This window comes from Phyllostomus discolor, chromosome 8 (genome assembly GCF_004126475.2).
Source record: "Phyllostomus discolor isolate MPI-MPIP mPhyDis1 chromosome 8, mPhyDis1.pri.v3, whole genome shotgun sequence".
NCBI lineage: Eukaryota > Metazoa > Chordata > Mammalia > Chiroptera > Phyllostomidae > Phyllostomus > Phyllostomus discolor.
The window spans coordinates 114242640-114269323 of NC_040910.2; the positions used below are offsets into that span (position 1 = coordinate 114242640).

Sequence of the window (26684 nt, forward strand, 5' to 3'; positions counted from 1 at the left end):
GCAGGCAGGACAGGGGGCGGGGCCGGGACATCGGGTGGGGCTCGAGCGGGGGCGGGGCCCGGGCGTGTCCGGAAGCGCACGCCGGCCCCGCCCCGCGGCCGCGTGGCTGTCTGTCCAGGCTGTTACCGATAAAGTTGTTTGAAGCTGAGCCGGCGGCGGCGGGTCACGTGAGCGGAACATGGCGGCCCCGGCAGGCGGCGGGGGCTCCGCGGTGTCCGTGCTGGCCCCAAACGGGCGGCGCCACACGGTGAAGGTGACGCCGAGCACCGTGCTCCTGCAGGTGCGGCCGTGGGCGGCGGGCGGGGAACACCGGGCGGGGGGCGAGGGCGGGGTGGGGGGGGCGCCGCGCCCGGCGGGCTTCCGCGGTTGGCTCCGGGGGGTCGGGGGCGGGGCCGGGGCGGGGCCCTAGACACCCAATGAGCGGCCTCCAGGCGGTAGGGCCCGCCCACTTCCGCGCTTGGCTCTAGGACTCCCAGGTCCCTGCGTGTCTAGGGCTGGGGGTCAGGCTGGCGAGGTTCGGCTCGTCTGCACCCCTCGCCGAACTCACGGCGCGCCGGAGCTAGCCTCCCGGGCCCCCGGCCCGTGTCCCCATCCCGGCGGGTCCCCTGGCCGGTGTTCGCACGGCTGGGTGTGCCGGCTTTTGTGCCTGGAAACTGTGTTGCTGAGTCAGTTGCTGCACTTGCACCAGGCAGCTGGTTGACCCCGAATCCATCCCATTAGAAATGTTTCCTGGGCCCTGCTGTGGAGGGGACAGTGCGCACACCAGGGTCTGCTGGAGGGAGCCCCCCCGTGTGGGGTGGGGGGCCTCTGCATGCAGGACTCGCTCCAGCTGGCAGTGTGGTGTCGGCTCTTGGGGAGAAGGGCGGAGCGCTGCAGGCAAAGGGGCAGGTTTGGACCTCGTTCCCCGCGAGTGGGGGAGGGGTCTGGAGTGTGTGTAGGAAGACGCCTTGTGATGGCCTGCTGGGCACTGGCCTGGAGACTGCCCAGCAGAGCTGGGCTGACAAGCCAGGCCCAGGGAGGAGAGGACCGAGAGCGGGAGCTCGTGAATGAGGCACACGGAGCGGTGGAGTGGGCAGTCCCTCCCGTGGCTTTACCAGGCTTTGTCCAGCAGAGCCTGCCAGTCCCCCCCCCCCCCCCAGACCTCCTGCTGCCTCAGTGCCCAGCGCCTGCCCGCCCCGCCCCCAGGCCAGCTCAGAGCTCACGGCCTCTCTCTCGCCCCGCCCCCAGGTTCTGGAGGACACGTGCCGGCGGCAGGACTTCAACCCCAGGGAATACGACCTGAAGTGAGTTTGCTCTGGCCAGGCTTCCGGTCCGTCCGTCCCCCCGACCCCCAGGGCCTGCCCAGGAGCTTAAAGCCGCAGAAGTCTGTCTTCTCTCGGTTCTGGGCGCCAGGAGCCCCACGCAAGGTGTTGCAGGGCTGGCTCTCCTGAGGTCCAGGGGAGGAGGCTTCCGGCCGGATCCACCTCCTGGTGGCTCCAGACATCCCTGGGCGTGTGGCCACGTCGCCCACACCTCTGCCTTCTCCTAACGTGGCCTTCTCCTCGTCTGTTACGCCCCTTCTCTCTCTCTCTCACGAGCACCTGCCTGATCCGGGATGACATAGTCTCCAGACCCCTAACTCGGTCACAGCTGCACAGTCCCCTGTCCAGACGAGGTCACTGCCCTGAGTCGTGGGGTCAGGATGCGGGCGGATCTTTATAGGGGCCACCCCGCCATCCAGCCCGCTGCCCAGGGCTGTGGGGCACTTGGCTGTGCGGTTCCCCGGGGCTCTGAGGGCTCGAGGAAGGGGTCGTGGGGACCTGGGGGGAGGCCTGCACCGCAGGTGACGCAGTGGCGCCTCAGCCCCTTGGGTGTTCAGGGGTCAGCTGTAATCTGTTGCAAAGCGCCGCCCCTGCCAGGGGGGGCAGCCTCGGCGAGTGTGCGTGCCTGCGACCCCTCCCCTGCCTCCGGCCCGGCTCGCACCGGGCTCTCGCACGGGGTGTGGAAGTGGTGCGAGCCTCTGGCCTGGTGTCAGAATGCCCCTTCCTCACACGTCCGAAGGCCTGTGCCTTACAAGCTCCCCTGTTCAGAAACCACCTTGTTCCCAGCCGAGTGCTGGCCTGCGGGCCGCCGGTGACCACTCTGCCCCGATCTCACGCGGTCTCACCGGCGCCCTGGTCTCTCCCTGAGCTCCCGTTAGAAGGGGAGCTCAGGCCTGACCGGTGAGCGCCGTGAGCCCCCCCGCTCACGCGCGCTGCGACCCACTCTCTGTGCCCCTCACGCTCTCGGCCACGTGGTGTCGGGGCTTTGCCAGGCACCGAGGGCAGAGCTCTTCTCAGACCTGGTGGTCCGCAGGATGGACGATGGTGGTTCTCGTGGGGGTCCTGGGAGCTGGCGGGGGGGGGGTTGGGAGGAGAGGGGCCAGGGTCAGGAAGGCTCGGAGGCCGCCGGGCCTGACCCCCGACCCTGGCCCACGGTGGAGGCAGTCTCTGCCCGCCCCTCCTGCATCTCACCGCTCCTCCCGGGAGCCCCTGTGGCCCCAGCTCTGGCTTCGGCCGCCTGCTGGCTCTTCTCACCCGAGCCTCTCGTTGTGAAGTGGGCGGAGTGTGGCCCTGGGAGGCGGCCACAGGCAGTGACCTGCAGGCAGGCCAGGGCCCCGGGGTGCCCTCCCATCCCCAGGAAGGCCGAATCCGGCCCTCCACCTTGTTGTATCCGGCCTGGCACCTTGTTTCTACCGGGCGGCAGCACGGCACTCCTTGCCCCTGGTTAAGGAGCAGTTACATGTTCACAGTCCTGAAACTGCATTCGGCCCTTTGAGGGCCCCCGCAAGGCTGCTGTGGCCCCCGGGGAACGTGAGTTTGACGCCTGCCTCTGGAGCCCTCGCCTCCCGTCCGGGCTGGAGCCCTGCTCAGGCGGCTTCTCCCGTCCTGCGCTGCCCTCCCCCCCGCTCCGAGCTGGCCTGCTCGCCCCTGGCTCTTCCCTCTGGAAGGCGCGCCGTCCCCAGGAGCACACGCCAGCGTGTGCCAGTCCCGGCGGCTGCGGGACCCTGGCTGGGGTGCCTCGGACGGCACCGATGGGCCGCGCCGGGCCCCGCGGGCAGCTGGGGGCCGTGCTCTGCGTTGCAGGTTTCAGAGGAGCGTGCTCGACCTCTCCCTGCAGTGGAGGTTCGCCAACCTGCCCAACAACGCCAAGCTGGAGATGGTGCCCGCGTCCCGCAGCCGCGAGGGGCCCGAGAACACGGTAGGTGCCCAGGGCGGGGCGGTGGTGCCGCTGCCCCTGGCCCCCGCGGCAGGCTGTGGACTGCGGGCACTACACAGGCCGGGCAGCGGGGGCTGGGCGGGGTGCGTCCCACAGGCAAACCGCCTTCCCGGGGTCAGGCAGAGCCACCTCCCACTCTGGCGGTTGGGGTGGGGGGTGTCCTTGGTGCTGAGTCACCGTCAGGGGTCAGTCGCTCTGCGGCCCCCTCAGCAGATGGGCAGCGGCGCCCAGCCCCCCAGTTCCGGTCACAAAGCTGTCACCAGAGCCAGAGCCTGCAGAGTGTGGGGGGGCCGTGGGGCCGCCTCCTCCATCCCGTCTGGGCCCCCAGCCGTCCACCGGGTCGGCATCCAGAGGCCCCAGAGATCAGGAGGCCGGCTGCAGGGAGTGCCCCCTTGTGCCCTTGACCCTCACCCCTGTGACTGCTGTGCCGCCTGCACCTCCAGGGAGAGGGTGCCCGCAGCAGGCAGGCCGAGGGCGCTGACCCCAGTGCCTCCCGCTGCGTCACGACCGTGGTGCTCGGTCTTTCTCGTGGGGGGAGCCCTGATGTCCCTCGAGGGCCTCGGGAGATGACGCCTGTCATGGGGGGCAGCTCCCCCTTCGTTTCGGGGCTTCACGTCAGTGCGCCCTGGAGACGGACACCCTTGGCGGCGGCAGCAGCAGCAGGCCTCACCGTGACTCAGAGAAAGGGGCAGCCCCGGCTGGGTGCCCGGTGGGGCGAAGTGCCGTCCCGTGCGCCAAGGTTGCAGGTTGGATCCCCGCTCAGGGCACATCCGGGACTCAGCCAGCGAGTGCGTGGAAGAGAGGACGAGAGTTTGTTGTTTCTCTCTCTCTGCAAGTTGTTAAAAAGGTTTATGTGTGTGTGTGTGTATGTATTTTTAGGGGGAGGGGAGGGAGGGAGAGAAAAATCCATTAGTTGCCTCTTGCTCGTCCCCAACCAAGGACTTGGCCGCAACCCAGGCATGTGCCCTGACTGGGAGTCGAACCGGCGACCTTTCGGTGTGCAGGTTGGCAGTCAGTCTGTCTAGCCTCATGAGCCAGGGCTCAAATACAATTAAAAAAAAAAAATCTAAACAGGAGAAACAGGCCGGGCCACGGGGGAGGGGGGTCCAGGGGGTGCTCGAGGTTGGCCACCCGCCTCCAGGGCAGTGAGCTCAGGAGGGTCATCGCAAGTTTTTTCTCTTCGGGGTTTTAGGCTTGGGTCCCGCTTTGGGGACACGATCGTTACAAACGATTATTACAAACGGGCGGACACGCAGAAACAGTGTATCCGTTAACAGGGAAAAGTTCACAAAATGCGATGCATTTGTTTTGTTTAGAGGCACAGCAACCCGCGGAGTGTGCAGGGGGCAGCGCCGCCCCCCCCCCCCACGGCCCCCGGAGCAGGGCAACTCGCCCCCCCCCCCACTCAGTCTTGCTGTCCCCCAGGTGCGCATCGCTCTGCAGCTGGACGATGGCTCCCGGCTGCAGGACACTTTCTGTTCGGGCCAGACACTCTGGGAGCTTCTCAGCCACTTCGCAGAGACCAGGTGAGTGTCGGGCGTGGGCTCCGGCCCCAGCCGCGGGGGAGCCTCGGCCCTGGCGCGGGGACTGGCCGGCGGCAGCAGGGGCTGCCTGTCCGTCAGCCATGGTGGTGGGTGCCAGGCGCGGGCAGCGCGTCGCTGCCACTGGCTCTGGGCCGGTCCGCCTTGTGGGGTCCCCGAGAGGCCCCGGCGGTGACGGGGGGAGCGGGTGCTGGGCCCCTCGGCGGACCGGTGTTCGAGGTGTGACGCCCTGACCGGGAGGGTGGCTCAGGTCTGAAGAGGAAGTTACCCTCCACGGCAGTGGGTGTGCGCGTCAGTTTCTGGCTGGTGAGATGCGAGCCTCCCTGCCCGGGAAGGGACCTCGGTGTGTCAGGCTGCGCCCCACATGTGCAGAGTAAACCACAGGCAGGGACGAGGCTCCGAGGGACGGGGAAGGGCCAGGAAGACCTCAGCTGACGGGGCAGGGACCCTGGGGCGCCGGCCACAGCCACCCGGGGACCCCCTGCTGCAGAGTCGGTGAGAGCCCCATGTGGGGAGAGCCTGGTCCCTCGGGTGCGGGCGGGGAGGAGTCCGGTGAGGACTCCCCCGGGGGGGGGGCACCCGTGGTTCGGGAGAGCCCTGCAGGTGGGCTGCCTTCTGAGCTGCACAGTTCAGGGGCCGGCAGGGACACGGCGACGGCTCTGGGGGGGATGTTGGCGACGGCAGGAGGTCCCACGCCCGGTGGGCTGGACGGCCGGGTGGACGTGAGTTGTCAGTGACCCGGGAGTGCTTTCCCTAGTGCGTCTTGCTTACGAGTCGATCACGTGTCTCCCCAGAAACTCCCTCGGCGCCGGCCCCCCGGCTCTGCGGGCCGGTTGTGTGGGGGCTGCTCCTGTGTGCGCCCAGGCCCCGGGTCCGTCCGCCGGGGTGCAGACAGCACAGGTCTGTGCGCCCCCCGGTCCCTCCCCAGGAGCAAACCCCGGGGGCAGAGTTGCTGGGCCCACAGCAAGAGGCGTCGCTAAGTTCCAGCTCCAGAGGCCCCGAGCCCGGCCTCTCCTCGGGCCTGCTGTTTGGTGGTGCTCACCGGCCTCAGCCCCGGAGCCCTGGCCAGGCGCCCGGTCGGCTGGTGGTGCCCTGCTGGGGCCGGGAGGGAGCTGGGCCATTGCAGGGACCCCGCTGGTGGGGGACGGGGGCCCTGGGACTTTGGATCTCCCCGCAAGGTGGGACAAGCAAGGAGCTGGCTTTTCTCACGGAGCGCCTGGGGAGAGGCCAGTGCCCCAGGGCCAGAGGCGGGCAGGTCTGGGCGGGAGCCGGGGGAGCACGTGGGGCCTGCACAGGGGTCGCTGGGAGTTTTCTGGCGGCCACGGCCCAGGGGAGCAGGAACACGACAGTTAACGTCAGGAATTCGATTGACTCGACGCAGTGTATCCAGAACGTTACCCTGCAAACACGTGCTCACGGGAAAACTCAGGTGGTTTTCTGCACCCTCTGTGGTAGGAGGCTGTGGGCACCCGCGGGCGTCTCACCTGGAGCAGACGCCCCCTCCGGCTGGCCCCCGAGCTCCAGCTCCGGGCCCACGGGGGACCGGTAGCTGCCTCGGTGGGCACTGGCCTGGGCCGGGGCTGGCCGGTTGTCCACTCCTTGGGCGTCTGCCGCAGGGAGGGCTGCCCCGAGGCAGGTCCCCCCCCATGGCCCTGGCCCTCGGCTCCCAGCCCGAGGGCAGAGCCACGCCCCAGCTCAGAGTCGGTGCCGCCTGCTGCTCGTGCTGTCGAGGGCGAACCTGGGGCCTGGAGTGCGCCTGGGCCGGGCGGGCCATGTGCGTGCCTCTCCTGGGCTCGCGCTGGGGCCGGGTGACCGTCTGCAGCCCTCGGGGCAGCCCGGGCGTCCTCGGAGCTCAGAGCTCGCAGGCTGAGGCCACTTCCCCTTGCAGCTGCCCCCGCGCTGCCTGCCCCGGAGGAGGGGCCAGCCGCCTTGCTCCCTTGAGCTTGTTGCTGTGCAGTGTGGGCGGGCGCTGCCTGGCCTCCGGGGTGCGGCCTCGCTCAAGGGGGGCCTGCAGGGGCGGCGGGGGCCCCTCTGAGCCTGGAGTCGCCCCTGGGGGTGCGGACTGGTTCTTGTGGTTCTGGCCTGGGGCATGTGGTGCCGCGACTCGGTCAGGCCAGGGCAGACGGACTGAAGGGGCTCCAGACACTCGGCCTGCCCCCAGCCGGCCCGGGGTGGGTGGGTGGGTCGTAGCGCGCTCCTGTGGGGACAGCAGGGGTAGAGCCATCAGCATCCTGTGGGCCCTGCCTGGCCGTCCCCACTGCCCTCGCCCGACCAGGGTGCTCGTCCGGCTGGCCGATGGAGCGAGACCGTGGTGGGCACTGCCCCACCGGGCCGGGCCGGGTGCTGTCTGGGGAGGGCGGCAGGCGGGCGCCCCACGGAACTCTGTGCCGCACCCTGGGCCGGGGTCCCCTCCGAGTCCAGCGCGCGGGGCCCCTCGGAGACGAGACGTGTGGGGGGGGCGGCGAGGTGGCCGGCGAAGGGCTGCCCCCTGACCAGCCGAGTGCCCCGGGTGGGCCGGGGAGCCTGCACATCGGCCGGGCGGTCTGGAAGTGATTGCGGCCGCCCCGCCCGCCCTCGCGTGCGCACAGGCGTCGCCCGCAGACCCGCTGGGAACCCGATCCCTCCGGAGGAGCCGCACTTCAAAGCCGGGCCGGCGTTTGATGTCCGCAGGCCTCGGAGGGCAGGAGGCGAGCGGCTCTCGGCCCTGGTTGTGATTTGTGGTCCCGCTGGCGCTGGGTCCGGGGGGGCGGGGGGAGGACTGGGACGGGCCGTCGCTCTGGCAGGTTGGGGGCTCGTGTTTTCGAGAAAGCCTGGGGTCACTGGGTCCTGGGGAGCCGGGCCCCCGGCCAGACCCACTGTTGCTGTTGCTGTGGTTGAGGCAGTCAGCCTGGGTCTCCCACTTCCTGTGGGGACCTTGTTGGGGGGCAGCCAGGTTGGTGGGTCCAGGGCCTGGACTGGGGCCGGGTGCACCTCCCCGGGGGCCCCCACCCCCTTTGTTGGCTCTGGACTGTGGGTCCCAGCTTGGCGCGCCGCATGCAAGCAAAAGCTACACGCAAAGGACAGACGTGGGCAGGAGCCACGCGGAGGGCACAGCCACGGCTGTCGGCAGCCAGGGCCCCTGCCGCCTCTGGCCCCCGGCAGCCCGACTCCGGCGTCCTCTGGCCCCGCCGAGTCCACGTGGGCGTGAGCCCCGTGTCCTGAGGTCGCCTGGGCCTCCTGCCCTGCGGGCGCAGCCCCCGGGCCCCGCTGCAGGGGAGGGTCCCGCTGACCCCTCCCCGTCCGGGGCTGCGGGAGTGAGCCTGCCTGCCTGCACGGGGCTCCAGCGCTGGCCCCGTCTGCAGCCCGTCCGCTGGTGGTCGGCGGGGCCTGCGTGGCGTGAACCGGTGGTGGTGTGCGTGTGCACGTGCACGCGAGTGTGTGTGTGGGTGGGTATGCACGTGTGCACACACAAGCGAGCACAGGTGGGTGTGAGTGTGCACTCGCACACCCGCCGGCCTTCGCGCCTGTCCAGCTGTGCTTCCAGCGGCTGCTCTGGCCCACCTCGGGGTTCGGTGCTGTGTCCGTGGGGCTTCCCACCCGTCTGCCCCCCACCCCTTGGGGCCGAGGGTCTCGGGCGGCCCAGCGCACCAGGGTCATCGCCCCCCCCCCCAAGCCTTCCATTTTGCTTTTCTTGCTCATTGGTGACGGGGCCGTCGGAGGCCCTGGAGAGCGCGCTGTGTGGCCCTGTCCTGCGTGACCACGTAGGCATCTGGACACGGTCACACCGCCCTTCGGGCCTCCTGCCCTGGGTGCAGGTCGCATGCGCCGGCCTAGCTCGAGGCTCCTGGGGGAGACAGGCCCATCCGTCCCAGCACTGCCCGAGGGTCTGGGCAGAGGGTCAGTAGCCTCGAGGACCTGTCCTTGGGGTCACTCAGCAGATTTGTGCCCTGAGATGCTCCTGGCACTGCTGGGGTGGGCGACCTTCCTGGAGGGTGGGCCAGGTCTCGGCCCCTGGGCCCTGGGCTTGGCTGACCCTGGGCACACTTGTCAGTGACGCGGGGCTCGCCCAGGAGGTGGCGGCGGCTGCTTGTCCCCAGCTCTGCATCCTCCCTGCACTGGGAGCCCGGAGGCCGAGGCTGGCGGGAGACCCGGGCCGTGTGCTGATGGCCCGCAGCGGGGTCCCCTCTCCTTGGCGGGGGTGGCGGGGTGCGGGTGCTCTCTTGAGAGCACGGCCTACTGCACGGCCTGCTGCACGCTGGAGGCCGCCTGTGACGCCCCCCATCCCCGCTCCCCCCGCAGGGCGTGTCTGGAGCAGCCATGGGAGGCCAGCCCGGTCTGCGTGTACATGAGGGACGAGGTAGGCGCTGGGGCCCCACCCGCTGGCCCGGGCCCGGTTTCCACTCTGGAAAGCGCACCCGCCCGGCCCGCCTTCAAAGCGGCGGCGGCGGCGGGCGGCTCTGAAGGGCGGTGTGTTCCGTGGAAAAAGCAGGGCCCGGCTCCGCGGCAGCCGCCCCCGGAGCCGCCCTGTTTGTTTTCTCAGCTCCGCTCCCAGCCCAAGAGCCATAAGAGTGGTTTCATTTTAATAAATATTTGCTTTGCTCCGTTTTGATCTTTTTCAAAACCAAGGCCAGCGTGCTGCAGGCCCCGCCGGGCAGAGGCGCTGCCTGTCCCCACCCGCCTGCCCGTGACGGGGACCCTCCTGGCGCACAGGGGCTTTTTGTTTGGGCCCTGGCGGGGTGCCCTTTCCTGGCCTGGGGCAGCCACTGTCCCCGAGGGGCCCTGGGAGGCCCCGGTGTGGGGGAGACGCGCCTGCCGGGGCTGTGAGGGGGAGGGGTCCCAGGCTGCTGGAGGGAGGGGCCTGTCGTCCCCAGGAGAAGAGGGACGCCTGGGCCCAAACAAGGGCCGTCGTGGTCACTGCAGCCCTCAGAGGACTGGTCACTCGGCCACGTGTGGCCAACCCAGGCCCGGGCCTGCCTGCCTGCCTGGGCCTCGGGTGCCGGCCGGGCTGCGTCAACGCCCAGCCAGAGGGGGTGTGGCTGTGGGCCAGGCCGAGGTGCCTACTCTGGGCCAGCAAGGGGCCGGGGGAGGCCAGGGCCCACCTGTCCCATCTGCCCCGCGCAGGTGGCTGGCCGAGCTGCCCTGCAGAGCACGACGCTGCAGTCGCTGGGCCTCACCGGGGGCAGCGCCATCCTCAGGTAAGGCGGGGCCTCGGGCCCTCGTGTGGTGGGGGAAGCGGGGTCTCAATGGAAAGGGGTGGAGCCTGGGGCCCTGTGGGCGGGGTGCGGGGTGGGCGGGGCCGTGGACACCGAGGCCAGCATGCTGAGCTTCACCCCCGTCTGGCCCCCAGGTTTGCCATGCGGCCGCACGACTCTGCTGCTAGGCCGGAGCCTGGGGTCTCTTGGAGCAGGAGCCCGGCCAGCCCGGCTGCCGCCCTGCCAGCCCAGCAGGTGGCCGGCAGCCCGCTGCTCCCCTGGGACTCCGAGGGGCTCAGCCAGGGCGACGTGAGCCGGCAGGACGGAGCGGCCGCCTCGGGGGCTGGCCCCATGGACAGCCCGGGCCCGAAGCCCGCAGACACCCCGGCAAAGCCGACCTCCAAGGAGCCCCCGCCCACCCCCTTCGTGCCTTTCTCAGGGTGGGGGCAGCGCCTGGGGGGCCCCTGTGGGTCTGCGCGGTGTCCGCCGTCGCCCAGGCTGCCCAAGTCCTTCTCCAGCCCCGGGGGCCCCTCCAAGCCGAAGAAGTCCAGGCCCCCGCCGGAGCCCGAGCCGGAGCCAGACCCAGAGCCGGTAAGCAGGGAGCTGGGCGCGGGGTCCTTCCTCCTGACCGCACCTCACCTCTGGGCCCCGGGGCCCCGAGGAAGCGACCCCTCGGTTTGGTTCTGTCTCCGGTCGACCTCGTCGCCGTTTCAGACGCAGCGGGGTGGGTGTGGGCGGACTCGGGTGCCCCGGGACCCTGCCCCCCACCCTCGCGGGTGCGGCGTGCTGAGCGCCGCCCTCTGCCCGTGCAGGGGGCTTTGCCGTGACGGTGGCCTGGGCCGCCTGCGCTCCGGAGCCGCGGGCCCCCGCAGCTGTCCCTCATCCGCGCCCTTCACTGGCGGGGGGAGGTGCGCGGGGCCGGCAGAGCCGGTCTGCGTCACTCCGGCCCCGGCCCGAGCACAGGGAGGGGCGTGGCCTCTCCACCAGCCGGTGGGGGCGTCTTTGGGTGGGAGCCTCTGCCCGCCCCTGGCCCTGCAGCTTCAGGCCGCGGGCCCCATCTGCCCACCCCACACCCCCGCCCAGTTCCGGGGCACAGGCGGCTGCCGTCGGGGCGTCAGGGCCGCCTCTCTCCGGTCGGGTCCATCTTCGTGCGCCTCTGGCTTCCTCAGTGCTCACGGGTCCCCTCGTCTCACACCCGCCTGAGCCGACCCACCGGAGCGCCCTGTGTGTGGGCCGTGCTGAGCTGGCGGGAACGGGTCAGGGAGCGGGCTCCCCAGGGCCGCGGAACCCCCAGTGCTCCAGGGACCTGTCGGTGCCCCGCGGCACCACCGCCCCCGCAGCCGCTGCTGGCCCTCCGCGGGTCGGGCTGGTCCTGCCGCAGTCAGAGCTGCCCAGAGGGAGGACAGGCAGGGGCCGCCCGTGAGACCTGCTCTCTCTCCGGGGGTGATGCCAAACTGTCCCCCCGGAGCACCTCTGGGACCCTCTGCAGCTGGGGCTCCGTGGCAGCGCCCCGGCGTCTTTGGGAACACGCAGCGTGGTGGCTGTCGGCCCGGGGGCTGGGGGCCTGTCCACCACACTGCTTCCTCGGAGGCCCAGAGACCCCTGCCCCTCGTCGGGGAGGGCTCCCTGCGACCCCCGGGTGTGGTCCCCTGGGCTGTGCCCCCGAGTCCCGCTCCGCGGGCCTCCGCTCAGCCTCCGGCTCGCGGCTGCCTCGAAGCATCGCGAACACCAGGAGAGGCCTTTCCGTGGTGCCCGCCTGGCTCGCCGGCCGGGCCACGCGCCGTCCCCTTTGCAGCCCCCAAGGCCGCAGGCGGGTGTGGGCGTCGCCCTGGGACTCGCCCGCTGCCTCGGCCTGGGGGCTCAGGCCCGCCCGCCCCCGCCCGCCCCCGCAGGGTGCGCGCACTCACTCGCACGCCCGCCCGTCCACGACGGCGGCGGGTGCAGGGGGTCCCACCGCCGACACCGGCTTCCCTCCCCAGGCCACCCTGCTGGGGGGCGGGCCGCCGCGGGGTGCTCCGGGGTGGGGGGAGTCGCTCGGAGCAGCCCGTGGGGCGGGGGCGGGCCTGGCCGGGGGTGGGGGGCCGCCCCCGCGCGCCTCTGGCGTCACGTCTCTGACGTCACTTCCGGCAGCTTCCGGTCTCTGCGGCGGCCCCGCGGGCTCCTTCGCTCCCTTCTCGTGCGCGCCTGCGTTGAGCGGCACCCCCCACCCCCCGTGGGCGCCCCTGTCCCGACCCCGGTCCCGCGGGGGGCAGCCTGCGGCTTCTCGGGGGGGGGGCGGTGAGCTGTGGGAAGCTTTCACGGACTTGAGGTTTTAGTCTTAATTTTCTGGGATTTTTTTTTTTCTTTTTGGTTGAGCTGTATCGACTGCGTGTCCTACACCGAGACCGCTCTGCGCCTCTCCCCTCCTTCAGCGCCTTGGCGCGGCGGGGCAGTCCCCCGCCAGCCCGGCCCCGTGCACCCCTCTCCGGCCGCGCCGTCGGTCACGGGAACTCCTGGGTCAGTTCGGCTCCCAGGGCCGACGCCGCCCGCCCACCTCCCGTCCGCCGGGAGCCCCTGCCTAGTTCTGCCTCCAGGTCACCCACCTGGGGAGGCTGGAGGGTCGGGGCGCCTGTGCCTGTCTGCGGGGGCCGGGGGGGGGGCTCAGCTGTGGAGTGGAACCCTGCAGAGGGCAGATGGCTGGGCTCACTCCTCCCCACACGACGATGTTGGTGCCCCTTGCTGAGTGGACGTGGGGGGGGGGGGCAAAGCAGTGCTGAGTTCCATGAGCGTTTATCTTGGGGGGCCCCAGCCCTCTGGGGATGCTGCTGGCTCCTACGCTGATCTCTGGGCCAGGTCAGAAACTGGCGTGCACCCCCAGTCCCAGTCTCCATCACCTGGGTCTGGAATCTGTGGGCGGAATCAGCCAATGTGGTGAGTTGAGCGGGTGCTGGGGGGCCGGATTCCCTCCGGGCCTACTCTTCCCTGGGGGCCTCTGGGTCTGGGGCGGACACGGCAGCCAGGGCTGGCTGCCTTTTTCTCCCAGCCTGAAGGTGCAGAGGTTACGTGAAGTGGGTCCTGGCCCCCCTGACCCCGGAGGCCCTGGCTCTCGGCCTCTTGGGGACCTGCTGAGGGCCCCGTGGGCATCTGGGGGTAGCCTGGGCTTGTGCCCCCCTTCCCCCGGTAGGTGGGTGCTGTTGGGCACAGGACCCCAGTGTATCCATCGCCAGTGCTGACCCTGGGCCCCAGGCAGGCGGGGTCCACCCAGCCGCCCGCGGCGCTGCCTTTGATCTGGGAGCCCCAGCAGCTGGCTGCTGGCGGAGCAGCCCCCGCCCGCCTCGCGCCTCCTGTCCGCCTCCTGTCCCTGACAGCCGCACGCCCGGAGGGCCGGCCGGCCACATGGTGTCTGCTTTGTGTCCCTCTCCAGTGCTGGGGGAGGGGGGGAGGGGACGACACAGAACTTTTGGGGGAACTTCAAAGGTGCACTTCAGTAATCAAAAGGAGCTCCCAAGTTTCCCATTAACGTTCTGCCTGTGTGTGGTTTTTGGATTTAAATAAAGAGCCGAAAGAGACAGGATAAAATACAGGCAGGTCCTCGGTGGAGCCCCGGGATGGTTTGCAGACCCGGCGGCCCCTGCCTTTGATGTCGGGACGTTAATTATTAGAAGGTAGTTTAACTGGCCATCGGAACGGGCCGGGGAGAGGCTGGGGCTGCCGGGCGGCCCCTGGCCTGCCCTTTGAAGTCCCGCCCCGGCCAGGAGGCGCGCCCTGCTCTGTGCTCGCAGGCGGCCGTCCCCGCAGGCGCTCCCCACGCAGCTGGCACGGGGTCCCTGATCAAAGCCCCGTCCCGTGGGCGGGGCGGGCGCTGACAGCGGGCCCCCCGCCCAGTCCCCTCCCTCCGGAGACCGGGACTGGGGCTCTTCCTCTGTCCCTCGCCCCGTCCCCCGTCTGGGGCGGGCGCAGCCTGCCTCTGTTTATCCCGCTCCCGTGATGGGCAGGGGGCCGGGAGGCGCCCAGCTGCCCCCCTCCTCTCGGCCGGGCGCCCACCCGTGACGCCCCCCAGAGCAGGCCCGGGCCCGGGGCGGCCTCGGCTGGAAAGCTAGGGTCTGTCGGCGGACAGGGCAGCAGGTGCTGGAGCCTGGTGCCGGGCAGGTGCCCTCCAGCCACCTGTCCTGCTGGGTCGCCTCTGGGATGGGCTTTGGGGAGTGACGGACGCCCAGTGGACAGGTTCGCAGACCCCCATCCTGACTGGGCCTGAGGGGGTCTCTGCAGGACCCACGCCCTGAGGGCAGCTGTTGGGCCTGGGGGCGAGGAGACCCTGACCTGACCTCAGTCCTTGGGGGTTCACCCCCTCATCCTCAGTGGGGCGCCCCACCTCCCAGCCTGTGGGTGTCCCTGCGGGGCCCAGCGCTCTGCCCCCTGCGCTGTCCCGAGGAAGCGCATTCTCCTCCTGCACGGAGGGGCGGGCGGGCCTGGCGTGGCCGGGGCTGGGGGCCGCGCCTCCGAGAGCTCCGTGCTGAGGTCTTGGCGTCCAGGCGGTCCCGCCCGCGAGGACTGTGGCTAAGTCCACTCTGCGGCGCGCCCTCCGGGGCGGCTGGCTCCCGGCGCGCCTCGGGAGGCTTGGGAGGCTTGGCCCCCGGCCCTGCGCGGTGACTGGGTTCCGCTCCAAGCCTCAAGGGGAAACGCTTCGCATTCCCGCTCGCCCAGCCCCGGTCGGGGGCGGCGGCGGGCGGGGCGGCACGAGGGAGCGGGAATCTGGGCTGAGGTCACCTCCAGACGGTTTCCACATTCTTTCTCCGGGCGTCATCGCGTCCTGGAAAATTACTGTCAGGAAGACGAACCCTCAGCGACCACTTCTGACACGAGGGCGCCCCGTGCCCCAGGCGGGCTGCCAGCCACTTGTGTGGCGGCTGCCAGAGTGCGTCTGCCGCCGGGCTGGGGGCCCCTCGTCCCTCCGCGTCCAGCCCGGCTGGGCCTGTCGCCTGGCTGAGCTCTCCCGCCTTGCTCCCTTCGGGTCCCCCTCGGGGCCCTTTTCCGACGGCGCCGGTGGCCGTCCTCAGCTGGCAGCCAGTCCCCGGGTCCCCGCCGCTCTGCGGCCTGCGCGACGGCCCAGTCTTCGTCCAGAGCGGCCCGCCACCTGGGCCCCGAGAACGTCGGCCGAGGAGGGCGCTCCCGTCCCTCCCACTTGCCTCCCGGGCCACGGGCCCCGTCACCTGGCTGGCAGCAGCCGTCACCGGTGGGGTGACACCACACTCTTGGCGAAGGCCCCCCGCTGCGTGGACCTGCACGTGCAGGCTGCAGAGGTCAGCTGTCAGCAGCGCAGAGGAGGTCTGGGCTCCGTCGTCCAGAGCCCGAGACCCACCAGCGGCCCCGGGCTCGCTGGGAGGTGCGACTTGGGGTCCCCTCCTGGACCCCAGGGCCTGGCCCAGGCCGGCATGCGGCGGCTCACTCCTGGCGGGGAAGGCTCGGGCACGCACTGTCCTTCGTGGTGGGCGCCTGTGGCCCTTCTCCCAGTCTCGCCCTGGACCTCCACGGTCCACGCAGAAGCCTCCGACGCCCGCCCTGCGCAGCGTCTGCCCGCGACTGGGAGCGGTGAGCGAGCGAGTCCCGGCCGCCCTCCCGGCCCCCGGCCCCCGGCAGGGGGGACGCTCACCCCCGGGAAGCCCAGGGCGTGCAGCCTCCAGGTTTCCTCCGCCTCGTCCCCCGTGTGGTGGCGCGGTGGCATTTCCCGCCGGCCCAGGCGCCCGTGTCACCTCCGTCTGGGAGTCCTTGGGGGACGGGCCCGCCTGAGGCCAGGACGGGCCAGCAGCCCCAGGACCCTGCTGTCCCTGGGGGTGCTGGGTGGACGGCGAGGCCGCGGGTTCCCCAGGCCGCGACCCGGGGCCGGGGCCCATGGGCGAGGCCGGCTCGGCGGGACCCTCCTCCTGGAGCTGCCGGCTCGGCACAGCCCGCCCTGCCCTCACGCCTGCCCCCAGGGAGCCGGGCGCTCTCCGGCCTGCCGGAATGCAGGCGCCACGGCTGTGGGGGGCGGCCGGCGCCGGGCAACTTGTTATAAAAAGCTCTGGCGCAGACCGCCTGAGGCGGCTGCGGGGAGGCTGTGGCTTTGAAGGGGCAGCCCCCGGGGGCCTCGGCCCGCCCTTCCCTGGTCCCCGCGCCTCCGTGCTCCGCGGGCAGAGGGGCTTCTCCGTGGAGCCCCCCGCCCGGCCCCCGCGGAGAGCACTGGAGAGGGGTGTGTCGGCTGTGTGCTTGGTGACTGCGGGGGCCGGCCGGACTGCGGGCGGGGGGGGGGGGGGGGCGCAGCCTGGGGACTCCCGGCAGGTGCGCTTGCTGGGGAGCGGGTCCCTGAACGCTGTACGGCCTGGGCCTGGTCGTCCCAGGGCAGCAGTCGGGCCTCGCCCGCTGGTGGCCGGGCTGCAGGACCGGCCGTGGGAAGGGACGGCCCGGGAAGTGTGTCCCCAGGGCCTGCCCAGCCACTGGGCCCCGAGGCAGAGACCGGAGGCGGGGCCCTCGTGGGGCAGGGGCACTTCTTCAGCAGCGCCCCCTCCTGGGCGGGGGAGGGCAGGCCCCGTGGACGCCTCCCCAGACTGTCCCCTGGGCGGCGCAGGCCTCCGGGGGTCCCTGCTCGTGGCAGTGCCCCCAGAGGCAGCGCGTGCAGGGCGGGCCCCGCCTTGTGATTCCCACCAACCCCGCTGCCGGCCAGGAGCGGCGCCGTCCCTTCCTGTGTCCCCAGGGCGGGCAGACGCGGGGCCGGGCCGCCCCCTGGGGAGGGGGGTGGGGGCTGCCACTGCCCCTGGCCCCCGCACCCCCGCCGAGAGCCCCTGACGTGGCCTGGACCGGACCACTGCCCCTGAGCCCTGGGGGCCCTGGGGGCAGGCGCGCCCACGGAGACAGGACGTGCGCGAGGAGCCGCTGCGCGCCCCAGTGCCTGAGTGCCCCCAGCAGGGCCAGGGGCCGGGGAGTGAGGGTCCCAGGTCGGTGCCGCTGGGCGGGCGGCCAGGAGGGGGCGCCCCTTCCCGGGCGCCTGTTCTCCTCCCCGACCTGGTCCTGGCCTCGGGCGGACGGGCGGGCGGACGGGCGGGCCCGGGGCTGGGCTCTGGGGTCTGCAGCGGCCCGGTGCCGGCCCCTCCTCACCTGCGCGCCCTGCCAGCAGCCGGTGGCCCGGGACCCCGTGGTGTGCCACCCCGACCAGGAGGAGCTGCCGCTGGCCCGGCCGGCAGAGCTGCCCGACGAGTTCTTCGAGGTGACCGTGGACGACGTGCGCAGACGCCTGGCCCAGCTCAAGAGTGAGCGGTGGGTGTGCCCCGCCTGCCCGGCCCTCAGGCGTCCCCCGCCCCGCTGCCGGCCCCTGGCCCCCGGAGAGTCCCCCTCCAGCCAGGGAGACTCGGGCCTTCACCCGCCCTCTCCACAGGAAGCGCCTGGAGGAGGCCCCCTTGGTGACCACGGCCTTCAGGGAGGCCCAAACAAAGGAGAAGCTGGAGCGGTACCCCAAGGTAACGGGGGTGGGGGGCAGAGGCCCGCGCTCCCCCCGCCCCTGCCCAGCCTTGGTGGGCAGAGGGCCGGTCAGCCTGGTTTCTCGAGGGAGCAGAGGTCACTGCGTCTTCACGAACCCACGTGGCGGGCACGCCACAGGGCCTCACACCCAGCCTCCCTGGAGGGGGATCAGCAGACCCCAGGAGATGCTGGCACTTCCACCGGCCCCAGTCCCGGCCCCTGCCCCACCCCCAGGTGAGGCCCCACCCCCGGGAGGCCCAGCCGGTGCTGACCCCGGGGCTTGTCCCTCCCAGGTGGCCCTGAGGGTGCTGTTCCCTGACCGCCACGTCCTGCAGGGCTTTTTCCGGCCCAGCGAGACAGGTAGGAGGCCGCCCCTGGGCATCCAGGGCCCCTGGGGCCCCGCTGAGTCCCCCTGGCTCCCACAGGGCCGCAGCGCCGCAGCCACCTGGACCTGGGCTCTGAGTGGCGGCTCCTACTGCAGGGTGGGTGGAGGGGGGCAACATGCTCATCAGGCTAGCCTGGGGGGCGGTATCTGTGTGCCCACCTGTCCTGGACAGAGGCCCCCAGAGCAGTCCCTGGGCTGGGGCTGCCGCTCATCTGGAGGAAGAGAGGCAACCAGTGCCCCCAGCTCTGGGCAGGGCAAGAAGCAAAGGGAAGGGCGTTTCTGTGGGGAGGGGGGGCTGTGCCAGGTGCAGCTGTGGTCTTGGGGACCAGCTCGCACACCCATCCCGGGGCTGGGTCGGGCCTGAGGGTGGGAGCCGTGGGCCAGAGGCCCCAGACCGAGGAGGCCAGGCCGCCCTGGGCTGGTGGCAGGGTATTGTGTGGCTGGGCCTGCAGGTCAGGGGCACCGTGCAGAGGCCGGGCCGGCCCACAGAGGACCCGCGCTGGGATGCACCCGGCTGGGGCCCTGCTGCTTGCTGCACCCCCGCTCACCCTGCCCTCCCTCCTCAGTGGGGGACCTGCGGGACTTTGTGAGGAGCCACCTGGGGAACCCCGAGCTGCCCTTCCACCTGTGTGAGTGCCGCTTCCGGCCCTGCCCGTGCGCCCCTCCCCCGGGCTCTGCCCCCTGAGACGGGGCTGTGGGCAGGCGGCCGGTACCGAGGCCAAGTCTGGGGATCCGGGCAAGCGGGGGCCTTTGTCCCGCCCCGGTGCCTCTCGGCCCTCCACTTCCAGCCCAGCCTCCCAGCGTCCAGAAGCTGTGGGGTGGTGGGGTGGTGAGGGTACGGGTCCCCACAGGGGTTCTGCTCCAGGTCCTCCCCCCACCAAGCCCCTCACAGAGAATTTGCCTCGGCGGACAGCTGAGGCCGCAGGCCCCGGGCCATCTCCCTGAGGAGTGGGGGGCCTAGGGGGGGCCTGGGGCGGGGCCTTTCTAAGGCAGTGATCTCTCCACAGTCATCACGCCTCCCAAAACCACCCTGGACGACCACACGCTGACCCTCTTCCAGGTACAGGCTGCTGGGGCCACCCGCAGGGCGAGGCGGGTGTCCGAGTGTGATGTCCCCAAGACTCGCACTCGGGACCGGAGGTGCAGGGAGCCTCCCTGCTTTCTGCCCAGAGGGGGTGGGCTCTGGGTCTGGGCGAGCAGGGACCCACAGGCAGGGCAGCTGGGCAGTTCCGGGAGGGTCAAGGGTCAGGGCCCTCACTGCAGGGGGCCTGCTGCCCGGGAGTTGCCTGCGGCACCAGCTGCCGGGCAGGTGTGGCTCCGGCTGGAGGGTCTGCTGGCCGCCTGCTCCCCTGCCCCTGCCTCCCCGGCTGGGCCCTCGGTGCTGGCGGCGGCTCTGAGGCTCCGCCCGACGCCCCTGCGGGCCCCAGGGCTCCCGGTGAGGGCACGGGGCCTTGATCCGGCGCCTCCTGGGCTGCCTTCCAGAGCCCCGAGGAATGTCCCGTCCTCTCGCTGGGAGGGCAGCCCGGGGCCTCCCCGGCCTGGGGCCTGATGGCTCCCTCTTCAAAGCCTCCTCAGACGTTTTAATTGCTAGCAGAGGCCGGCCCTCGTTAAGTGGCCCGCAGGCCCTGCGAGGCCTGAGCTGGGGCTGCCGGCCGCGGGGAGACGGGGCGAGGCCAGGCGGAGAGCTGGACGTCCACCAAAGCACGGAGTTGGGGTGGACGGGAGCCCGGCGGGGCTGCCCGCAGCCCTGGGGGCCCTCAGGCACTGGGTTCCGCCCGGGCCTCCCCCGGCCAGCCCGCTGACCGGCTCGGAGGTGCTGTGGGAGGGCGGGCATCAGCTCCCGGAACCCCCCCCACCCCGGGAGGCGCCTCAGGGGCCGTCTCCCCTGCCCGCTCTGCCCCTGGCCACCAGCAGCCGGCTCCTTTCATCGGCGGCTCGGCCCAGAGCCATGGGGCCCCCGTGGGGTGGCGGCCCGCCCGGGACCAGAGCTGGCAGGGCCCCGGGAGGAAGCCCCCGCCCGCCCTCGGTGCGCCGCACGGAAGCTTTCATGTCCCTGGCTGGCTGCGCGCTGGCTGCCGGCCGCCCGGGGGCTGCCCCGAGTCCCGGCGAGAGACGGCTCTGGGCGGGTGCAAGGGCGGCAGCCCAGCCGCCCTGCCTGCCTGCCGGGCCAGGAGCGTCTGGGGAGGCAGAGGATGCAGTCAGGGGGCACAGAGGCCCCCAGTGCTCCAGATCAGACCTGCCTTCTGGGCCCGAGGCCCAGGGCCCAGGGTTGGTGCTGCCCCTGCCCACCACCAGGTGCTGGACCCTCAAGGGGTTCCCTCAGCCCAAGCTGAGGGCAGACCTGCCTCGGGCCTCCTGGTGGCCCCGCCACTTGCCTGGCACTGTCTGGTGGGGTGCCAGTGGGGGGCTCCTTCGGGGCCGTGAGCCCGACGGCCCCCAGCCCCAGCAGGTGGGCTTGGAGCGTGTGGGCGTGCTGTGAGGGTGGTCCCGTGAGGCAGGGTCTGGCCACATCAGGAAGGGTGGGGCACTGCCTCCCCCTGCCCTCCCGCTGCCCCAGAGCCTAGAGCAGCGCCCCCCACGGGATGCTGGCCCCAGGCACGGCAGTGGGGGTCTCCGAGCATCGAGGCCCTCGCCTGTGTCGCTCGCCCGTGGCTGTGGTCCCAGCACTCCCCGGCCTGGCCTGGACGCTCCTCTGGGCAACACCCCCACCTCGACGCCGGGGGCAGGGAGGCGAGTGCGGGGCTGGCAGCTGCGGCCCCTGAACACAGGCTGAGGACCCGGAGCCTCGCCAGCTTCGGGCCATGGCCACCGTCCTCCGCGCAGGGGCAGGCGGGGGCTCTGGGGCTGCCCCTATGGCCTGGAGTCTGCACCACAGCCCAGCCTCCCGCCAAGGGGGCCTCTCGGGACACACCCCACACCTGTGCAGGTGGGGTCAGTCCCCGCTGCCACCCTCTCGGATGGGACTCCCCGGGGCGGGGGGGGGGGGGGATGTGCCTGGGAACAGGGCCCACCTGCAGGGAGGGGCTTCACGCCAGCCCGGTCAGGGACCCAGGTGCAGCTTCCAGGGTGCCAGCGGGCATCCTCACAGGTGGCCGACTGAGCCGGCTGAGGGTCCCTCAAAGCTGGCCCCCATCCAGCTGCTCCTGCTGGGTCTGGGCCCCCCCCTCAGCCTGCGGGTGGCCTGCCTGACCGCCCCTGCAGACCCCAAGCTCCCCATGCTTCAGGCAGCGAGGCTGGGGGAGGGGAGTCCAGGGCGCCCTCAGGAAGGGCTGGTGGCTGCCCTTGCCTCCTGGGTCCCCCTGGCGTCCCCCCTGCCCGCACCCCGCCAGTCGGTCTGACCTGTGGGCCTGCTGGGGGTGGGGCACCCGGGCCCAGCACTGCTTTCACCGTGTTCAGTGCACCCTGGGACCAGGCAGCGGCGGCCGGGCGGGGGGCCAGGGACAGCGAGGCCAGTGCACAGAGACGAGAGCTTCCTCACCAGCCAGTGCTTGGGGCTGGGCCTTGGGGCTGGGCCCTGGGGCTGGGCCCTGGGGCTCTGTGCTCAGACACCCGGCCTGGCTGGCTCGGGGCCTAGGGCCGGAAGAGGGGCAGGAGCCCCTGGCGGCTGGGCGGCACCCACAGCGCCCACCTGGCCCTGAGCCACCCCCCGCCGCCCGCCCGCCCTGCAGGCAGAGCTCTTCCCCGCTGCCCTGGTGCACTTCGGAGCTGAGGAGCCCGCAGGTGAGTGGGGCCCCCGCTCACCACGAGCCCCTCGTCCTGGAGCAGGGACTGCCTCGGGGTGTGGAAGGGAACCTGCCTCCCAGGGCTTTGGGGCAGCCGCCTGCCCAGGCCGCACCCCCTCCCAGAGCATAGGGGTGGGGTGGGCCCCTTCTTCCTCCGTGGCCTGAGGGTGAGCCGGCCCCCCGCAGGCCTCTACCTGGACCCCAAGCTGCTGGAACACACCATCGCCCCGTCTGCGGCTGACACGCTGGTGGCCAGGTGAGGGCCGGAGGCCAGGGAGCATGCCCGGGGCTGGGAGGGTCCGCAGCTACCAAGCCTGCAACCCTGTGCCTCGGACCCCTCCCCCAGGTGCATGTCCAGGGCCCCCACCCCCCAGTCCCCGCTGCCAGCCCTGGACCCTGCGCCCCTGGAGCCGGAGGCAGCTGCCCAGGAGAGCGCTGTGGGGCCCCCCGAGCCCAGCCCCAGGCCGGCCCAGCCCTTGAGGAGGGACCTGGGCAAGGTGCCCAAGTGGCTGAAGCTGCCAGGTACTGTGGGGGGCAGCCCGGCCGGGAGGGCTACCTGGCAGGAGCCCGGGGCCCCCAGGTCATCCTGGCCTGTCTCCTTGCAGCCAGCAAGAGGTGAGAGCTGCCAGCCAGAGGTTCCCACCCCGCCGGCGACAGGACCCCTCCCCACCCCGACTCAAATAAAGACTGGAGCCTCCCCCGAGTCCCTCTGGTCCTGCTTCTCCAGAGAAGAGCCCGCGGGCTTCCGCCCTGCTGCCCTCCCCCGTCCAGAGCTCCCCAGCGAGGCCCCCAGGCCCCCCCAGCCCTGGGACCCCCAGGCCCACAGGCCCCCAGTTCTCATTAACGAGGGCACAAGGTGTCCCCCCTTTGCAGCCTCCCCTTGGCCTTCCCCTGACGGACATGTTAGCCACCCTCCCCCTAGGAACACGTTGGGGGGGGCAGGGGCCTCCAGCCAGAGCCGGCCTGCCCGCAGGTACCCCGCCCCCCCCAGGAAGTGCCCCCCCCCACGGGGCTGGCAGGGCCTGGCCCGGGGTTCCCTGCCCCCCCCCCCCCAGGCAAGGAGGCACTTCAAAGTGGCGGTGGGGCACGGGTCTGGCACTTGTCGCTAGCCTCCCCCTTCAGGTCTAATTACTTCCACATGCTCCCAGCGCTTTGAAGCCCGGAGCCTCCCGAGGGGTGGGGAGAGGAAGGTGGGAGACGGAGGCGGGGAAAGGGTGCAGGAAGGGGTCCTCGGGGCCAAGTTAGGGGGTGAAGAGCTTGTCCCCCAGCCCACACTGCCCGTGGGGGTGGGGGTGCTGGCAGGCGGGGCAGCTGCAGGGCCGTCTGGACGGTCCTCCCCAGGGGGCACTCGCTGTGACTTGCGTCTGCAGTCACGGGGCCTGGAGCCCTCTGGGTGTTCCCCACCCTGGGCACGGGAAGCAGCCTCTGGAACAAAGGGGGCAGGCGCTGCCGGGTGGGGAGGGTGAGGCTGGGGGGTGGCCGGGCCCCGGGGGCCCCTGAGCATCCAAGGGCAGCCAGACCCCCAGGCCCAGCCTCACCTGCTGGTGCGGGAGGCAGCACTGCCTCCAGGTGAGGGGCTGCGTGTGAGGGCTCACCCTCGTGGCCCCCACCAGAGCAGGGCGAGCACACGTGCCTTCGTCCTACAGGGGCAGGGGGCAGAGCGGGCTCCAAGCGGCTGCACTTTGGGAGACCGGCGGCGAGACGGAGGCACTGCTGGGCGCGGCGGCTCCGGTTTATTGGCCCCGCGCTCCCTGCCAGGGCCGGCGCTCAGCCGAGGGGGCGGCACGCGGTTCCGGGGCGGCGGCCTGCACAGTTCGGTCTGTCGGCAGAGGTCACAGTCCCCGCTTCTGCCACACCTCTGTCCGGTCACCCGCTGGGCGGGGTGGCGTGAGGGACAACAGCATGCTGCTGGGACCGGGCCTGGAGCACCGTGGGGACCGGCAGCCTCGTCGCTGTCTGAAGCCAGAAGCCCCGGACCTGCGGGCGTGGGGCTGGGCCGTGGGCGCACAGGTGGCCCGGTGAGGGGGCGCCCTAGAAGTCCAGGAGCTGTGCGGGGAGGAGACACTCGTCTGAGCACGGCCCACCCCCACACCTGCTCTGCCCGCCAGGCCCTGCTCCCGCCCACGGGGCCAGACGGGCCACCTACCAGCTGAGGCAGCACCTTCTCCAGCTGGTCCACATCCACGCAGGGCAGGTCCTCGGCCTGGGCCTGCCGGATGCTGCGGATGGCCGCCTCTGCCAGGACACGGGCGGGGAGTGGGCGGCGGGCGGGGGGTAGGGGGCTTGACCCCTCCCCAACTGCCCTGGACCTCAGCCCAGCCCCTCCCCAGCCCGTGCTGCCGGCTCAGAGGACGGAGGCACCACCCCTGTCACCCGAAGTGTCCCAGGGACACGGGGCGCGGATGGGGCACGGATGGGACGTGGGGAAAGCAGGTGTCCTGGTCCCCCCGCGGGGCAGGACCCCGGGGCCTCGGCTCACCCACGACGAAGACCTTCAGCAGCTCCGCCGTGAGCAGCAGCGCGTCCCCACTGACTGCGGGTGGAGGGGCGGGTCACAGGTCACGGCCGTGCCCTGGCCGCAGGCTGCTGCTGCCCGCCCCCCACCTCCTTCCTGGCTCATCCCCTTGCAGTGGGGGTGCCCACCACACCCACCCCCAGGCTGGCGCCCACACCTCTGGTCTTCTCGTCCTTGAAGTGCAGGTGCAGCAGCTTGCTCACCAGCTCCTGGGGGACCAACAGGACACAGTGGCTCGCGGGGCCTGCCCTGTACCCACCCGATGGCCACAGCCTCCTCAGGCATTTGTTCTGGGTGGGAAGGGGCTGGGGTTTGTGGCCTCAACACTCTGTCCCCTGGGGCCTCTCCCAGGGTGGGCGACCCGGTGGGCACGCCTCCAGGCCCGGAGGGTAAACTCGGGCCCTGGGCCGATGGGCACAGCCCAGGGTCGGCCCTCCCCTTTGGGACTCACCTGCTGGCGTCCGGGGCAGCCTCGTGCTGCACCCCACCCCTGGGCCAAGGCCCTGCCCTCCCCGGGGACCCCTCCGCAGGTCTGTCCACACTGCGGCCGCCACCACGTGACTCACGGTGGACCCCGAGCTGGGAGCCAGGTCAGCTCCTCCCGCAGTCCCTGCCCGCACCCCGAGGGGCTCGAGACAGGACGGACGCTGTGTGTTTTCAGGATGTCCTGACGAGACACGGATGGGACACAGAGGGTCCGGGCCCAGGCTCAAGGCAGGGGCTTGAACCCCCAAAGGATGGGGCTCCTTTGCGGAGGCAGGGGCTACGGGGGGAGACTGGTCCTGGGGACCAGGGTCTCGGGAGCGCCGCTTGGGACAGGCTGAATGAGAGGCTCGCAGACGCCCAGGCAGAGCGGCCAGGCGTGGGGCTGGGAGCCCGAGGCCAGCAGGGTGCTGCGGTGGCGGGCGGGCAGTAGTCTCGGGCGCCCCGGAGCTCGGCCAAACTGGGCGTCCCGCAGGGCCTCCGGCTTTAGCCGTGGGAGGCTGCCTGCTCCAAGCAGCGCAGTTCAGGGCCCAGGACCCCGACGGGGCCCGAGCTCGGAAGGGAAAGAGCTCACCGCCGGTCACTAGTGGAAGCCCCAGCAGCCTCACCCTCCCAGCAGTGACCTTGGAGCCTGGTGCCACCTGCTGGCCCTCCTCGCTGCTTACCAGGACGGCACTGGGAAAGACCGAGAGGGCTCGCTGCCCCCCGTGCTCCCGAACCCCGGGAGGAGCTGAAGCAGCCCCACTGTGGCACCGGGCTCTGCTGCAGGGGACCGTCCCAGCAGCGAAGGGTCAGCGCCAACGAAGAGGGGCGGCTCCCAAACGAAGAAGCGACAAGGACGGGAAGGGAGCCGGGGACCCGGGTGCCTTCCGCCTCTGCCCCTCCCTCTGTGGTTCCCCCCGGGGAGCCCTGTTCCTGGGCAGTGACCACAACCCCAGCTTGGCCAGGACGCTTGGCTGGAGGGCTCCACAGCCCTGTGCTCCCCTCTCCAGCTGTCGGGGACGGGATTCTCACCGCCCCTCTGCTCCGTCACCCCTGCCTGGGCAACTGTCCCTTTTAGGCAATTAACCCCTCTGGGCTGGGGCGGAGCCGCAGCCCTGGGTGACAGAGGAGAGGACTGAGGCAGAAGGTGAGCTAGAGGGAAGTGCCCCGCGCCCCTGCAAGGCCAAGACCCCCAGTGGGGGCTGGGGGTCAGGCAGAGAAGCACCCAGGTCTCCGAGGCCCGCAGGCCCTCCTCCAGGCGCGCCTTCCCGATCCAGGGCTCCGTGCTCGCTCACCGGAGAACAGAGCAGCAGAGCGAGGCTCACACAAGTCGCAGCGCCAGCCGCATTCACCGCGCGCAGAGCGCAGGGCGAGACGCCGGCTCTGCCCCCGTTTCTCCACTGTCAAGCGGCGCGAGTGCCGGCGCCCATCTGCCAGGGTGGTTGAGCATCCAGTGGGTTCACGTCGAGCGCACACAGCAGTGCCTGATTGCCACGCGTGTAGTTAAGGAAGCACGCCCCTACACACCCGACCGAGCCGAGCCAAACAGGTGCTGCCCGGAGACGCAGCTGCCGCTGGGCTCCAGCTCGGCTCAGGTGAGACGGAACCACAGGCTCGCGGGACAGGCAGCGGGCAGGGGGGAGCTTCAGGCCGTGCAGCGGCGTGACAGTCCCAGCGAGCTGGGCGGACCTGGGCCCTACGGCAGGCGGCTTAGGGCATGTCCCACCGGATCCCCGCCGCGGGCGGCGGGCGCGGGACCGGGACCGGGCTCCTTTCTGAGCTCCCCTGCGTTTCTGCGGGCGCGGCGCCTGTCCAGTGTCTCCCGCCCGGCCGCGGAAGCCCGCCCCGGAGGGCGAAGAGCGGGCACGTGGGTCACGCGTGGGGCGCGGCCGTAATGCGCTCACTGCCCCACCCCAGGGGTGTCTCCCGACCCCAGCACCCCACACCGCCCACCCCCTCTCACCTTGCGGAAACAGGCACCAGTTGCCTCCATGACCGCCACCGCGCCCCGCGCTCCTCGGAGCCCCGCCCCCGTACTCCCAACCAATGCGCCCTGGGCGCGCCCTTTCGGGCCCCGGCTCTCGCGCCTCCAGCCAATCACACCTGAGCGCGCCCTCCGCCGCCCCGCCCCCACCCCTTCCAACGGACCCAGGATTGGGTTGCCTTGGCTCCTCCCCAAGC

At 71.9% G+C, this 26684-nt stretch overlaps 2 protein-coding genes across 6 annotated transcripts; one reads left to right on the forward strand and one right to left on the reverse strand.

Annotated features, from left to right (window-relative positions):
* The first annotated feature begins 124 nt into the window (after positions 1–124).
* ASPSCR1 (ASPSCR1 tether for SLC2A4, UBX domain containing) lies at positions 125–22223 on the forward strand. Of its 3 annotated transcripts, none has more exons than XM_028520806.2 (16): positions 125–280; positions 1228–1283; positions 3105–3219; positions 4663–4763; positions 9057–9114; positions 9879–9952; positions 10105–10540; positions 17076–17215; positions 17334–17415; positions 17710–17776; positions 18368–18430; positions 18809–18861; positions 21470–21521; positions 21710–21779; positions 21870–22045; positions 22129–22223. In XM_028520806.2, the coding sequence occupies exons 1-16, from the start codon at positions 179–181 to the stop codon at positions 22140–22142; spliced, it is 1659 nt and encodes a 552-aa protein (XP_028376607.1). In that variant the 5' UTR covers positions 125–178; the 3' UTR covers positions 22143–22223. The 3 variants fall into 3 exon arrangements, with proteins under 3 accessions (XP_028376607.1, XP_035890172.1, XP_035890173.1); XM_036034279.1 differs by having other exon boundaries at positions 10105–10527; positions 17075–17215; XM_036034280.1 differs by having other exon boundaries at positions 10105–10522.
* CENPX (centromere protein X) lies at positions 12749–26562 on the reverse strand. 3 transcript variants are annotated; one of them, XR_004904982.1, is made up of 6 exons: positions 26467–26559; positions 24196–24247; positions 24003–24056; positions 23670–23758; positions 23462–23569; positions 12749–12760 (listed from the first exon to the last, which is right to left on the reverse strand). XR_004904982.1 is itself a non-coding variant. In XM_036034283.1 (5 exons), the coding sequence occupies exons 1-5, from the start codon at positions 26494–26496 to the stop codon at positions 23390–23392; spliced, it is 315 nt and encodes a 104-aa protein (XP_035890176.1). In that variant the 5' UTR covers positions 26497–26562; the 3' UTR covers positions 23289–23389. The 3 variants fall into 3 exon arrangements, 2 of the variants coding, with proteins under 2 accessions (XP_035890176.1, XP_028377800.1); XM_036034283.1 differs by lacking the exon at positions 12749–12760 and having other exon boundaries at positions 23289–23479; positions 26467–26562; XM_028521999.2 differs by lacking the exon at positions 12749–12760 and having other exon boundaries at positions 23442–23569.
* Between the last annotated feature and the right edge of the window lie 122 nt (positions 26563–26684).